The 15993-nt window shown below is 42.4% G+C and overlaps 3 protein-coding genes across 3 annotated transcripts in view; 1 reads left to right on the forward strand and 2 right to left on the reverse strand.

Moving 5' to 3' along the window:
- The window catches only part of LOC144098497 (Golgi-associated PDZ and coiled-coil motif-containing protein-like), a 29338-nt gene extending 28628 nt beyond the window's left edge, over positions 1-710 (reverse strand). The window contains exon 1 of the mRNA XM_077631184.1: positions 189-710. Within this exon, the coding sequence (XP_077487310.1) occupies positions 189-404 (216 nt within the window). The 5' untranslated portion in view covers positions 405-710. The remainder of the gene's footprint in view (positions 1-188) is intronic.
- A 184-nt stretch (positions 711-894) lies between these two features.
- LOC144098502 (SET domain-containing protein 4) lies at positions 895-5394 on the forward strand. The gene is made up of 7 exons (XM_077631189.1): positions 895-1230; positions 2168-2294; positions 2372-2804; positions 3114-3282; positions 3440-3530; positions 3622-3705; positions 4121-5394. Exons 1-7 carry the CDS (start codon positions 1080-1082, stop codon positions 4347-4349), a joined length of 1284 nt encoding a protein of 427 aa, XP_077487315.1. The 5' UTR covers positions 895-1079; the 3' UTR covers positions 4350-5394.
- A 906-nt stretch (positions 5395-6300) lies between these two features.
- Positions 6301-15951, reverse strand: LOC144098503 (mesoderm-specific transcript protein-like). The gene is made up of 10 exons (XM_077631190.1): positions 15674-15951; positions 14938-15095; positions 13524-13660; positions 9692-9741; positions 9550-9590; positions 9399-9466; positions 8751-8852; positions 7126-7202; positions 6976-7036; positions 6301-6663 (listed from the first exon to the last, which is right to left on the reverse strand). Exons 1-10 carry the CDS (start codon positions 15831-15833, stop codon positions 6498-6500), a joined length of 1020 nt encoding a protein of 339 aa, XP_077487316.1. The 5' UTR covers positions 15834-15951; the 3' UTR covers positions 6301-6497.
- Positions 15952-15993: the final 42 nt, after the last annotated feature.

Consider the following 15993-nt stretch of genomic DNA (forward strand, 5'->3'; position numbering starts at 1 on the left):
TGGAATTATGATACGCCCGTGCATAAATTTACGATGAAATGCAAGCAAGAGTCGCGCATCGAACTGCGGGTCAATAAGATTAAGCTGCCGATGAGGAACGTAACAGAGAAACAGTGAACACATACATCATCGATCAGGCGGCCTCGCTGGTGCATCTAAGTGAAACATAAAGGGCAGCGTGCACTGACCTCCAGTTTCTCGTTGGTTTCGAACACCGTCTGGGCCTTGTGGCACAGCTGGGCGAAGGCGCTGCTCAGGGCCGACATCCTGCGCCGAGCCTCGTATGTGACGTCGCATTGCTCTTCGTCCACTTCACCCAAGAGAATGTCTAAGTCCAGGTAGGCCCTGTCGAACTCCTTCTCCAGAAGTTCCAGCCACTTCATGGCCACGGTGGACGTAGCCATGATGAGTGGACGTCGAAGCGCGGTGTTCGGTTCGGCGATGCGTTCGATTCGGGAGGCACGATACGTGAAGGAGAGTGCATGCGCGTTTCACTCAAGTATGCACCGTCAGGGGCGGTCGTGAGGCAGGTGTTCAGCGCCCTGAACGAACGTCGCAGATTTAAGAACACAAAGCATGCCCGCGGAAGCTAAACCGGCGAACTGCCACTCAAAACAATTGGAAAACGCGACGAACGCGAGCGTGCGATGTGCGCGAGCTGTTTCGCCAGGTTTCGCTCGCTCCTCCCACGCGAGCAAACCAGAAACTCTGCTTCGGCTTGGCTCGATTTCAAAATCACAAAGAAAACATATTTTCTCATTCACTTATTACAAGAATACTCTAAAAAATCACAACTAAATCTACTTAGAGCCAGAGTGTTTGATATTTTTGCACTTAAATTATTATTATTTTGCAAAAGGTTGCTGTTACTCGAAAACCGAAACCGACCGTACTGCGTGGTCGCGGTTGGGCGACATTGCACGGCATGATGTGTGTGTCGTCTTCTCCAGCTTTGATCTTTGATCACGCTCGTGTCTTGCTCTATTTTGAACAAGTGTCGCGCTCATTACTTTCCTCGTGCTGCATGTAACAATTTGGATTTCATTTACTAATGATGGCATAGGCGAACGAAATCCACAATGTCTAAGAAGGGACGCAATCACAGAAAGAAAGCTAGACGACGATCTCGACATCCGCTGCGCGCTGAAGATGCGAGCGCGAATCTCTTGGAGTGGATGACCGCAAACGGATTCAAGCTGCACAGGCAGCTGTGTGTGAGAGAATTCCCTGGTGAGAACTTTTTCAGGTGCACGATCGATTGAAAACTGGATGGCACCTCATCAGCGACCATGCACCGCTTGATCTCTCCCGCGATTTAACTTCCCTGTAAGAAGAGGCCAATTGGAAGTTCCAGAAACAGTTTTTGAATCAGTTGTAATCCATCTGCTTCCAATTAACTGCCTGGCCGACGACCGGCCGATAACACAGCCAAGTTTGCAGAAAGTTCCTGGCAGTTCATCTCCATTCGCTGGCTGCAGTCACATGGTTGATATTTCAGCTAGCAGAGTAAATGGTGAAAGAAGGGTTTGAAGGGTGCTGGCGGCTGACCATTACAATAAGAGAGATACTTCTCATACAATGCACGCTCATTAGCAGGTTAGGTTGGATGGTCCTTTCCTAGTATTCATTAGTCTCTCATCCTCCTCCTCCAGACTGCACTAAACTTAATAGCATTTGTACCGACATCATGCGGTGAGGCACACACATTGTTTTGGCCTTAGCAAAAAATTTCAGTCAGTGCGCTTAAGCCCGGAATTGTGACACTCAAGCCAGCCAGCAACACTGCACAACAGATTAAGTTTATATAGTGTGGATATTTTGCTTATTCATGAGTTGGGTAACAAGATTTGATGCTTTATTTTGGGCCCCGAAGTTGAAGCTGATGCGATTTCCTCCCACGTCATACAAATAGCTCAAAGAAGTGCTTTAGCAGGCTCCCTCACAGGGAGTCTAATCCTAACTGTGAGCTGAGCAGGCGAGGAGTTTTTTTCCAAATTTACTGATCAGCAGTTTAATCAGCCCACTAGTCGAACAATATGTTCACTGTGGAGATACTCCTGGGCGCAGCCACTGATATGAAAATGCTGGCAATAAGTTTCCCAAGCTGGTGTTCTGGCTGAAGCCATATCTTCGCTCTCAATTTATCTTTCGTTTCTGTTGTTTGTAGAAACTGGAAGGGGGCTTGCAACACAGCAGAAACTGACTGCAGGAGAAACATTCCTAAGAGTGCCAACCTGGCTTCTAATAACCACCTCAACAGCCCTCTCGGGCAATTTGCACAGTTTTCTGATGAGGTTGGTGACAATCTTACCTTTATAATTTTAGCTCTTAACAACTGTGGATGGAGACAAATTTATTTTGGCTATTTCAGACACCACCAGCAACTCACTCCCACTGAGGTGTTGACACTCTTTCTCATGAATGAGAAGCTCCGCGGCCTTGATTCGGAATGGCGTTTCTTCATAGACAGCTTGCCAGCTGCCTACACAACACCTGTGTTCCTTGGAAGTAGACTGCTTGCCAGACTGCCAGAGGCTATGTGTAGAAAAGCAGAAGCCCAAGTTTCTAGGATACGGAGCACCTTCATAAGATTGCAGATTTTGTTAAAGCGAGCCTCGCTTGGTGATTCAAAACTTCTCAGCCTTTCTGAAAACTTCACATGGCATCTTTTTGTTTGGGCTTGGACTGCAGTCAACACTCGTTGCATCTTTAGCAAGCACAGGACTGGCCACTCATTCTGGGATGACGACTACTGTGCCCTTGCTCCATTTCTAGATTGCCTCAATCACCATTGGAAGGCTGATGTAAGTAAGCACCGAGTGCAGTGCTGTTCTCTTGACTTGTATATTTAATTCCTGAAACCTCAAATTAGCGTCCTAGCCCTTAGGGCTGTGTGAACAGAACATTTCGGCTGTAGCTTGACTTGGTACTCAAGTACCAAGTGATATGTAAATAGTTGTATATAATTTGGTACATGAGTAGTACCTCTGAAATTTGTGCACATAATGAAGCTTGTCTTAGTGTCTTTACTTTGAGTAAGCTTGCTTAAGCCTGGTCTTTATTTTTTGCTCAAGCCTTTGTGATATAAGTTTTTAATTCATTTTCTGTTGCAGGTGGAAACCGCTGTTGTGGGTTCCTACTTTGAAATAGTTACAAACAATAACTATGAGCCAAACGATCAGGTGTTTATTAGTTATGGCTCTCATGACAACAAGACATTGTTGCTGGAGTATGGTTTTGTCCTTGCGGACAATCCAAATGATGTGGTTGCTATCACAAACGGTAAGATATAAAATAATGGCAGGTTATATGTGGCAAAGATTATTTGTCTGTGTGAATGTCAGCCATCTGATATGACAATGTAACGAGTGAAGAAATAAGATTGGGATAAGCATACTGTGCCATAACACTTAATTTCCACTACCTGCACATTTTGTAGGGCACTTGTACGAATTAAGCCTGCAGCAGAAGGATGTGGTCCTTCACTTTGCCTCAAAGCTCTTGTTTCTGGAGGAAAAAGATATCATAAGGTATTAATTTTAATATTTATTATTGTTGGCCTACAAAGTTCATTTCAAATAATTGTTAATATACTAAACTACCTGTGTACATACATTTCAGTGACACATGTGGCTTCACCGTCGATGGATTGACATGGAATGGAAAAATTGTTGTGCAGGTCTTGTCTCATCCAAAGGCATCCAGGTGTGCATTAATGTGGTTGCTTTTATTTTCACTGTTGACAGAACACCCAAGCCGTGAATAGCATTTAGTAATTGTATTTTCATTGGTGCTGAGCTCGCAACATGTTCACAATGTGCTGCAGTCTGAAGACTGCAAAATAGCAAAGCCATGCATTTGATGAGATGCACTGTGTTGCGTGCCTTTTTTCCTTCAAGTTTGCTCAGTAAAAAATTCATCTTTCTAGTATGAGAACTGTTTCAACTATTCGATCGGCAAACCAATGTCTAGCTTTGTGTTTGCTTGGCATTGAAGTACATGTGGGATAATTTGTGGCTCTGATGAAAGTTAGCGAAGAAGAGAGAAACACAACGACAGGCGTTTTAGTGAAAATAGTTCTCCATTTCAGAGCTCATGTCATATCTGTTGCGCTTTCCAGATCGGAGTGGAACAATTTGCTCTTCCAGTGTGGCGAACAGGAGCTTGATCAACAGCAAAGCCAGTTGGTGGTTGCTTTAATACAAATCATGCTGTGCGACTACAGCACTCCACTGCCTGAAGGCAAAGACTGGTGCTCGCAGACAGTGGCAGCTTTCGTCAAAGAGGAGACAGAGGTTCTGAAGAAACAACTTTATGTCTACACAATAAAGTCTCTTTCCTGCGCTTGAATGTATACGGCAAGCTAGCACATAAAGAAAGTGGGGTACAAGCTCTCCACTGATCTTCAGTCATAGGTGCTGCTGAATTTACGTTCTCTTGGAATGCACTCCATTGCCATAACTCGCTATCAGTTATCTGCTCTCTGCAGTACACACTCTTTCCATGTCCATTTCTTCGTCTTGATTTCCACTGGGATATCATTACTCATGTTTGTTCCCTGGCTCACTCTGCCATCTCCCTGTCTCTTAATGTTACCCCTATAATTTTCCTTTCTATAACATTCTGCGTTGTGCCCAATGTAATTTCAGCCTTTTTGTTAGTCTAAATTTCTGCTCCATATGAGAGCACTGGCAAGATACCATAATATACCTTCCTCTTTCAGGTTTAGATGCAAGGAATGTTCCTTTTTGACTGCTAATCTCTAGCCGTCAAGTTGAACAACAAATCTGTAGATCAACTGTGTTGTATTTGGCTACGCTGAAGAGATAGCGTGTGGCGATTTTTCAAAAGGCATACACTGTAATACCAATGTCTTTTCCAGCTGAATGCCCATTGTGGGTAATCAAAAGTAATCATACATAGTGGCTGGAAATCAGCAAGCTTATATTATTGCAACAAGGGTTGTGCACTCAGTACATCTATGAGAACTTGCTCCTATTGTGAATATTTTGTGCAAGGCTTTGACCTATTCGCATGCCTTCGGCTTCTAAATGATCAAACCAGGCTTATTTATAACAGTTGAAATGTTTTTCCGAAAAGCTTAGGCATTCAAGAAGGAATATGTCTGGGATCAGAGGTTCTTTGTTTCCTTCTTGCAAGTAAAGCTAACCATAATGCTCAGCTGGAGCACTGCATGCAGAGATGTGAGAAGCCAAAATTCCTACATGAGTAGCTATGCCACATTACTGGTCTTAGTATTTGTATAAATCGGGTATTAATAGTTATCTCGAGTGTGTTAGTATCTTAAACAGAAAAGAAAAACTTTATTTGGAAGCATTATCCACTCAGTGCCAATTCCATGCTGTCAATAAAGTATTGTAAAGCTGCCAAATATTCATTTATTACTGGCCTTTCAATTTTATTGTTCCTCTAGCACAGTAACAGCTAAAAGTGGCATTTCATGTCGTCCATGCTTTAATCATTGAGCACATTCATAATCTGTAACCGTTTGTTAGGAGAGATACAATACTATATTCCAACAAGTTAATGTTGACTGTTGTAAAACACGACCTTCACCAAAATCTTGGGCCTTTGCAAAGGTGATGTTTTGGCTATTCCTGGAACATAAATAAAGAGCCAAGAAATGCTTGGCAGTGCCCTGTTCCTTAGTTTTCCCTAATGATTTTAAGGCAGCATACAAACAGCTTTAACTTCCAGTCCTTGCAGTGGTGCCTAGGAGGTAAACTTTTGCAGTGCAGTGACACCAAGCCAGTACAATTAAGTTTTTTTTTTTATTCCAGTACATATCATACGATTGCAAACATAGGAACAAGCGCAATAGCTCATTGCATACATTGCCTTTCACACATGATCAAGTGTGCACTGTGACCCTGTAAGTGTGCAGCTGTATGTCATATTGCAATAGTAATATGGCCACTATGCTCAATATAGTTTCGTTTGGATTTATGGAATGTTTTAAAGGACTTGTGAGATGAGTGACGTAAAGTGATACAACAGCCTGAAAATTCACTTCATGTGAGGAGTGCGGTGTTTGATATGCACTCCTGCATATGACTATTATAGTCTGCTGTGCAGATTGCACCTCTATCAGATCTCGTACTACAGCCACACGATTGACACTAGTCTTATTTTCGTCAAACATAAAAAACAGAAGCTGAGAAGCATTAATCTAAAGTAGCCAAATCCTCTTCTTTCGTGTAGTAGAAGTGTACAAATGCAAAGCTAAACTATGCAAGTTTGTCACAAAGGGCTTCACATCCAGATAACCTGCTTCTGTTCAAAAGTAATGCCTTGCAGGTAAAACAATCAAACACTGCAGACAGCCTAAGGCACAGTGGAGACAATATCACAGAGCATTCTTTCCAAAGGCACAGCTGTGAGATTCAGGTAAAGATCCGTACTGCTTCTATCTCCTCAGCACGTGAATAAAAAAGAATTGCCATGCACAAGTGCGTCTTGGGCTCCACTAAAAGGACCTACAAGAGCCGGTCTGGAAGTGCCACAGAGATAGTCTTCGTCTTGACGCCATGAGCTTCCAGGAATGGCAAGTAGGCTGCAACTACTTCCTTGGGAGCTTCAAGGTGCACGTAGTGGCCAATGTGTTCATGAAGAATGTGGACACTAGAGCCTGGAACCAGTTTTCTGAGAAGAAGTGCCAGATGTACAACCTTAAGAAACAAATGGTTTAATGCAGGGGGTAGAGAAATTCCAGATTTTTAAACTCAAAAGTCGTGATTTCTGCCAATTTGTTTACATGCTCAACCAAATGCTAAAGGACTGAAGGCATGTAACTAGAGCTTGCTTTTTGAAATGAAAGTCAGATAGGGGCCCATTAAGATTTAAAGAGCACATCACACTTGTCAATTACTGTTTTGTAAGTATTGAAAAAGAAAAACTTAAAGCCCTTACAGTGAACTGCAAAAAGAGTTAATACATTGAGGGGAAAAAACTTACTTGTAGTGCTCTTGGAATGGTGGCGGGTTGACTGGGTCAGCTGGGCCATAAATCATGTGCACTTAAAGAGGGAAAAGAGAAAATTTGGCAATGAACGACAGCACTTAAGTGGCAATTAGGAAGTCCACTTAATGGTACTCCATGAATTACCTTTTGAAGCTGACTTTTGAAGTGCTCTGACCCACCTTTCCTCATTTTCAAACCTTTCGTCAATGTAGGCCAACAGCCTAGAGATTGAAAGCAGAAATGAAAGTCCGACAATGTAAAGTTGACAACGAAACAATTTTGCCTTCCGCATAATAATATTAACTTAGACCTGTGTCTCTAACAGCAAAAACTAAAATAATGTTTATTGGTACCTATTACGTATCTCGTCTAAGCTAGGCATCTAAACCAACCGAAAAATTCTTGTGAATATTACTGCCAGTAAAGCCCCATCCAAGGAATACCTCAACATTTTTCAAGGTGGTGTTGGTGGTCATGCAGAGGTGCAGGCAGGATCAGCCTTGCACAGATGATGCCAGCATTGCTCTGCTTGTGTCTCATAGTCTTAAACAAAATGCATCTCCTATCACTATCCCGGAAGCTCGGCATAATTTAAAATTTATAAAAGTGGTTCTGCTACTGCACGCCTCCAAGTTCGGGGACCTCCTACAGAAGACACAGTGTGAACAACACTGTCCAGTTGTGTATCACAGCACCTTGGGTCGTGCAACAATCATGAGGCGGAACATTTTTCAATGTCGTTTACTATGCCGAGGATCAGTGAAGGTCTACTTCTCTTCCCTTTCCATCACTTTTCCAATCCCCAAAGCTCGCCTTCTTTCTGTTGCGACATATTCAGCGGTTATGGAGTGTTGAGCAGCTAACGGCCAGAAGAAAAACTTTCGAGCCATCCATAGTATGATACTCAATCACCAGCAACATTCAACTTCTTCAAAGCATCTGTGCATGTCTCATTGGTTTTGTGAACACGCAAGATGCTCCACTCTGCGATGTATGCCTCTGACGCTGCTATTGTCCAACTGTGGTTTTCTTAAGCAACTGCTGCCACTTCTAACCAATGGCACAAATGCAGAACAGCACGTCAATGCCAGAGTGGGGACCCATGCATTACTCTCCCTTTCTACTGATGAATAAAATATAGTAATGTTTGGCTGAAATGATCATGACTACACACTCTAACCATTCATAATGTTTAAACCATGTCTGCCAAACTTTCGACATGCAGAGAGAGACCCTTGCTGATGACTTAGAAAAGAAAAAAAAATTGTGTTCATGTCACTCCTAGCGCTGGTGTAACGCATAGGTTGCATCAGAAGCTTGCAAAACATAGCCCCAGTGAGATAAAGGTACCAGCATCTGGGGCATTAGAAATTGGAAGGCACAGTATGTTGGTGCACAAATACTGCAGTGGAATGCTCCAACATGAACATAGTGCACTATTTAACAAGGCCACAAGCCACTGTACTGCACTGATAAAACGATGTTCCATTTACTCGTGGTGCCACTTGCACATGCATAGCTGGCTGTATGAATAATAGCTTTTGGAAGTATCGTAATGATACGCTGGTTCTGAACCTGGAAAGTACCCCAAGCTATATCACTAGTGTAGTTATCCATTTATGCATACACTTATTTGTGTGAAGTGTGGCTATTTTTTTGTTTTTTTTTTGAGGACTACAATGATTTCTAGCATGTTTTATTTTGCAGCTATGTTTCACTACACTTGCACATACTTCTTAACATAAACAAGCAATAATATGGGTACTTACAAGCCAAATACTCTGTAGCCATCTTTAAGACGGGCTAAATGCCAGTAGTTGTGGATATCTGCCAATGTTGGTTTGGTGCTAGGGCCAAACACATCAGCAAGCCTGTTGAAAACGGAAGCTTTTTTAACATGCAGCAGAACCCAGTTAGGGGAAACCAGTCAGAACTAAGCAAAAGGCTCATCTTATTGGCTGGAATCACCCGCTTCAACAAGTATTGATGAATTGTTAGTCCGAACACAAGGCTATTTGTCGCATCAACAATTGAAATAGCTGGAACTCGGGAATGTCATGAAATGTTGCATTGGGGGAACCTGCCATAATAGAATTTTACCTTAAAGTTTCTCAGCATTCCATCAGAAACTATACCAGTCACGTTATCTGCACATATTAGCTTGTAACACTATGTCTGCAACTCACTGGTCTGAACATGTCTGTATACAAAAACTGTGAAAACTGTATACAAAAACTGTATACAATAACTGTATACAAAAACTAAGAATTTGAACAGAAGTGATGCTTTCATTCACTGTAAGCAGAGTTTCATCATAAAAATAAACACAACTTTCTGCTGCATATAAATATATTTTCTTGACATCAACGTGACGGCAGATTATAACGACCTAGTTTTCAAATGAGAAAAAAGCTTACGCTATTCTGAAGACCAAGTGGTTCATGAACCTTGATGCTACGACGCCGATGACAGGCAACCTCAAAATCTGAAAGACGCGCATGAAATCATCAAATGTTGCTCTACTTGTACCCCCTTGATTTGTCATTATACAGTGTGTATACACTTTACCTTCTGGGACCACCTTGGATGATGATGCTGAGGTAAAATGCCTGTGCAGGAAAACAAGGCACACGACAGAAACATGCAAGCTCAAGCATGTAATGGAGCACAATGCAATAATGATGTAACATGCAGGGATGCAGATACGTACCTCCATTGAGCATGCAAACAGTCGCAATCTCAAAGGGTAGGACACCTTCACTAAAATGAAAAGTCACAGCAGAACAGGCACACTGCGTCAACTCAAGGTGCATCTTGGCATAAGTCCAACATGGAAGGCCACACAGCCATAAGCAAAGAGCACTGCCTAAAACATGCCACACACAATCCTAAGATGCATCGAAAAAGAGCCAACAGCTCTCCAGTTCAGTATAAGGTTTAAAATATAATGGAGCCTTGACAATTTGAACTTGAAGGGTACCAAAAATTTGTTTGAACTATGCAGAGTTTGAATAAGAAATTTTAATACACGATGATGACAGGGCCAAAGCAGGTCAAATATACTGGATGTTCAAATCAGCAAGAGTTCACTGTAGTATGAAATCACCTGCTTAAAACTTAAAAACACCCTCCCAAACAACAAACAAGAAAATGCTCTACAAGGGAATAAACGTTACTGTCCTCAAGTAAAACCGGAATTAAATGCTAACAGCCATTGGATCTTTAGCAATGCGACACATGATGACAGGAGCCACAGCAACAGGAGCGACATAAAATTAATCCTCGAATCAGATGCTGTCGTGCCTGCAATCATGACAGCTTATAGGCCAGCAACCATAGAACAAGAGCCTTTAACACTACGCCAGAAATGGCCCACTAAACTTTCCGCGCTTAGTAAATACATGACGGAAATAGAAGGCGCTGACCAAAAGAAAGGAGGGGATGATGTTTCGGCGTCCCCATGGGAGCCTTGTTCACAATGAGGCATAATGTAGCTGCGTCGTTTATTTATACACGGTGCATGAGCGAACCCAGGCACCTGGCGTAGAGTGGGGGCAAGTTTTCGTCATTCCGATTAAGCGTATGCACTGTCGTCTGAATAATCAGCGATTCCAGATAGAGCCGTGATTTCTTGTCCCTTTCTTTTTGCGATCACACGTGTCTCTGCCCAGTTTATGCTGTGTGTGGCGAACACCGAGTGCTCAGAAAGCGCATTTTGATCTGCGCGCCGGTTTCTGACAGCCATTGGACTGCCGTCTGTGTACATCGGCGAGTCAGGTGACCTTGAGCGAAGAATACGTGATCACGAGAGTGACGTCAGAATCCGGTGTGCAGATCAAAATGCGATTGCCGAGCACTCGGTGTCTGCCGCACACAACGTAAACTGGCCAGAGGCACGTGTGATCGCAAAAGAAAGGGACAAGAAATCATGGCTCTATCTGGAATCGTTGATTATTCAGACGACAGTGGATACGCTTAATCGGAATGACGGAAACTTGCCCCCAATCTACACCAGGTGCCTGGGTTCGCTCATGCGCCGTGTACAAATAAATGACGCTGTTACGTTATGCCTCATCGTGAACAAGGTTCCCGTGGGGGAGCCGAAACGTCATCCCATCCTTTCTTTTGGTCGGCGCCTTCTATTTTCGTCATGTACTATCCCGACCAGACGGGTTTCCGTCAGACATTAGACTTCTTAGTAAATACAGTGGTCATGCTCCAACGATATTCTGATAACATATTTAAGTACTCATTAATCCCTAGTGTAATCCCATCAGTGATCAACACAAATTCATTATCGGAGTTTGTTTCAAAACTAGAGGTCATAAATACAGGCCATTAACATTTCTGGTGTCATTCATGATTATTTTATTTTTTTGTGATGATGACAATGCATGCACAACTGAATGTGAATGCATCTATTATTTTTCATTACGTGTGCCATTTTCGTTCTGTTTGAGGTATGCATGTGCTATGATTTATTTAATTCTGTTCTATACTTTGCCGCATCTTGTTTCTCTATTTTTTTCAAAAGGCGGTAGGCTTGGGCAGGTTGGTAATTCATTGTGACTCTGGAAGCATAGCGTGGGAAGAACGAAGGATGAGACAGGACAAGCGCTATGCTTCCCGAGTCACTATTTTTTCCAGCCTTTTTAAAGTTTCACATTCTAAAAATGTCTTTCACTTCTACCATGCACAAGGTTTATTTTCTTTTCAGTTTTCTTGTTTCATCACTGTAAGATCTGTATTGCTGTTTTTGTCAATATAACTCCCACATGTACAGTCTTTGTCAAAAGTAACCGAGCAACGGGGTGTTGCTTCTTAGCTGTGTAGCGGCGCACTTGGGGCAGCTCTTAAAGGTGCACTAAAGAGGAATATGAACTCGTCCTTTTACTGCGGGGACTAAATCTACACGTTCCGGGCATTCTTAGAAACTTGGAATTATTGTCCTGTGCGGCCAATTGCCCTAACTAAATCGGAGTAAACGTCCCGGCTCCTGCTCTTTTTTTAACTCAACGCGGTAGAGGTAGGAGGAGTCAACCAACACGTCAGCCAGTCCCGTGGCGGCCTGCCGCTCTGCCATCGGCGAAGTGATACGTAAATCAAAGAGTTCACGTGTATTTTTATTTTCGTGGGCCTAATTTGCGGCTATACTGTCTGTGACTGAAAATGTTTATTCACAAAAACCTAAAAAACAAAATAAAAGTGAAAGCGAAGCTGCCACAGGACTTGCTGACGCGTTGGTTGACTCCGCCTACCTACCGCGTTGAGTTCAAAGAAAGGCGGGAGCCGGGACTTTTGATCCGATTTAATTAGGGTAATCGGCCACACAGGATAGTAATTCGAAGTTTTTAAGAATGCCCGGAACGTGTAGATAGAGTTCCCACTGTAAAAAGACGAGTTCAGATTTCTCTTTAGTGCACCTTTAAGCTGTAAATCTGGGTAAGGTAAGAGGACCGTTTGTCCTCACCTGTCCACACATTTCAGTTTGTAGGGACGCCGTACCGGCTCCACTACAAGGATAAGCAGCGAAAGCCCGCTGCTCGGTTACTTTTGACAGAGGGTACAAACTTGCATGACAAATTGCTCTTTACCTGTTTCCTAGTCTCTTAGTATGAGAGCAGAAATATTATATACAGGAAAAAAAAAGCAAGCCTTGTGCCAAGAGCTCAGCTTCAGGTAAACGGGTGCTGATAATTGTCAGGACAAACTATTTAACCAATCCAGGCCACCATTACTGCATATGCACCACACAGCCATATTGGTCAGCAATGCACCGAGGAAATTAAAATGCATAAGAATGCAACAATCCATTGACAGCAAATGAACTGCACGGATATACAACACAGTAACTCCCTTACCTTCTTGAACAGCACATATTTATTTGTCATGTCTTGCTTAATAAACAATATGTTGATCAAATTTTGAAACAGGGGTAGCTTTGCAGTTTTAAGCATTTTCTTCTTTTATACACTTTTATACAGTATACTTGTATATTGGTATACATACAAAGGTGTACGAGGATCTTGAGGCCCAAAACTTTCAAGATTATGATGGCATATGCCGCGATGGGTATTACATGAAGATGTCAATAAAACCCCTTTTAGATAACCTTGATCACTATTTCCTGCCTTTACCACTACTTCAGACATGTTAATGACACCGACATAATGCAAGAACCACAGAACAGGACTAAGGCCGAGGCCGGGGAATGTCATGTTTGGATACAAAAATTTAATTTGTGTGACACTGTTACTGTTTGCAAGATGAGTTTTTCACAAATCGTTGGCCATTCGTGAAAATTATGTCTTAGCAAACATTAAGTTCTTTACAGTATTTGTGCCTTTTCTTTATCCACATCATGTCCAAAGAAAATATTTTTCCTTCCCAAGGGCACAGCAGCAGGTTAGAAAATCATGTGCTCAGGCTAATATCTGTGAATCTTTCTGAAAATAAATTTTTTCCCTTACTGCACTCTTGCTTACGTCGGCGAATACGTGACCATAAGGAATAGAATGTAGGGTATGAGTAACTGAACTTACGCTTGTCTGGCAAGTAACTCTTGGGTTACTGTGTCACCTATGTCATGAGCTAAAATATGCACCTTGCTCAAGCCCAATTTCTTCACAAGAGTTTCTGTGATGTTGGCTTGTTCGAAAATGGAGTAAGTGTGAAATCTCTGAAACCAAAAGAGCCAGGGTAATCATGTATCACATTCCCCACTTCATAAACATGTGGCCCTGTGCATTTGAAGACAAGTATGACCGGTTCTTAGCTTTGGTTTTGGTATGTAGAGGACATGCAAAGCATGTGAGCACAAGTGATCGCAAAGTGTGTGCCTGGGTTCCTAGTGATGATATAACATACTTGGTGCCCTTCAAGCCTAAATGAAAACTGGTTAAGGCGTTTCAATGGAGGCAAAATGCAAAAGGCGCTGGTGTGTTATGGCAAGGTTCGGGTGTCCACTGAGATGTGAGAGAGTTAGTGCGCCATTTCCTTTCCTCAAAAACCAATTTCTCTAGATAGCAGCATAAGCAATTGGAGCTTATTTTGAGGTCCTATAGCATGACCACCAGCCCAGTACCTAGTTATTAAAACAGAAAAAAACCTCTAAAACTGCACATCAATTCTTTTTTAACTTATAAGGCTTTATGCTATATTTAGTGGTTGGGCTTTTTGTCTAGTGGTTTAAACCAAATATTTCTGTTAATCTTCAGATTGTTTATTCTAACGCATTCCACCCTGTATGCTACATAACTTGGAAAATTTTTGTTTATTTTATTCCCACTCTGTAACAACCTGAAAGGACTAACATATTTTAAATAAATAAATAAGTAAATAAAAAGCTGGTAAAAGTATGCTGAATTAAATCCCCAAAATTTGGTTACAACCTAAAAGATCAGTACGCATAACATGCATGTCATAGCTGGCCATTGAGTAGGGGTAACTTTAACCGAAATTGTATGGTGCTGTCAGCTCATGAATGGAAAGAAAAGCTTTTTTTTTTTCATAGTTTATAAAGTTGTCATTTGATGAGAGCAGGATAAAGAGCTAGCACTGCTTGGAGCTTGGCATATGCGAGTTTTTGCCTGGACGCTTTCAGCACTACTTCTTGTTGGCAAGTTTCTCTATTTCCGATTTTTGACATCAATACCTGTATGTTATAGAAGCTAGAAAAAAGAATTACTGTTCTCTCCGGTAAGGTCTACGGGGCTCAAATGTGAATCGGTGCGTGCCAGCTAGCAGAGAACCTACATGTGGTTTCGAGTGCTCCTGGACCGCCAGCTAATAAATGGTAACACATTCAGGCAGCGAAAAAATGTTGCCTTATTCAGGAAGAACAACAGGGCTAACTGCCCTAGTGTCGTCAGCATCTGCAGATCATGTAATGCCACACTGACTGTAAGCTGTTCTCACAGGCTCTGCCAATTGCACAATGTGATCACATATACTTACTGGCTTGTCACTGAAGCCTAGTCCCAGAAAATCAAACAATACAATCCTTCCAAATATCTTTCTCAATGATGGCACGACAAGGTAATAGTCAAAGCTAGAAGTTGGAAAGCCATGAAGACACAGAAGCACGTCCTTGTTTTCACCACTGCCATTAACGTCTGCAAGAGGCGGAGAAGGTGAAAAGCAATTACAGGCACGTGAAAAACGAAAAAAAAAAATGAAACCTTTGTAAGTGCACGGCAAAACACACAGCCATCATTTCTGAGTATCTGATGACGACCAAGAGGTCCAAAGAGCCAAACATGAAATATAGACAATCACCAAGAACAACCAGTTGCATGCTTGATGCTCAACAAAAAAGGAGTTACCCTGATATGTGTGGCCGATCGGGCACCATGGTGCCCAATCGGCCACACATATCAGGGTAGCTGGATTGCAATCAATTAACATCGATCATTAGGCACTGACCAATCGGCAAACAAACCATCACTCGATCTCACTCAGCTCGATTGCCGTCTTTCACACCAACTACATTTCATTATACTACACTACTGAATAAATGAGTATAAGATAAAAAGAAAACAAGGTAAGACGGATTCCCGACAAACCGGCCCAGGAAGCCAGAATCTGCTGCGATCTTACTATGGGCGGGGCGATTAGGCTAGCAACAAAACTAAACCGACGCATTTAGCAACACGGCGCTGACTCTGTTACCAAAGATTGATCAGAAGCTTACCTTTGAAAAATATATCGTAGTCTTGAAACTTGAAATACGAGCCGCCGTCCTCTTTTTCCCACTGATACAGAAGAGGAGATTTCGGAGGAGTGGGATAAGTGTGAAAAATAGCAAACGCTGCGGCGCAGGCAGCGATTAGAACGCTAAAAAATGTGTTCATAGCAACGCTGAGTGCACAACTTCGATAAATTAGCGTAAAACAACTTTCCGCACGCTTAATTCGTAAGACGCCAGCGCGCTCACTTTCGCAAAACTAAAGACACTGCAACTTTTCTCAGTAGTTTCATTCATTATTGATAGATGGCAGCACGTGCGCAGCA

The sequence above is a fragment of the Amblyomma americanum genome, chromosome 7, assembly GCF_052857255.1.
Source record: "Amblyomma americanum isolate KBUSLIRL-KWMA chromosome 7, ASM5285725v1, whole genome shotgun sequence".
Lineage (NCBI taxonomy): Eukaryota > Metazoa > Arthropoda > Arachnida > Ixodida > Ixodidae > Amblyomma > Amblyomma americanum.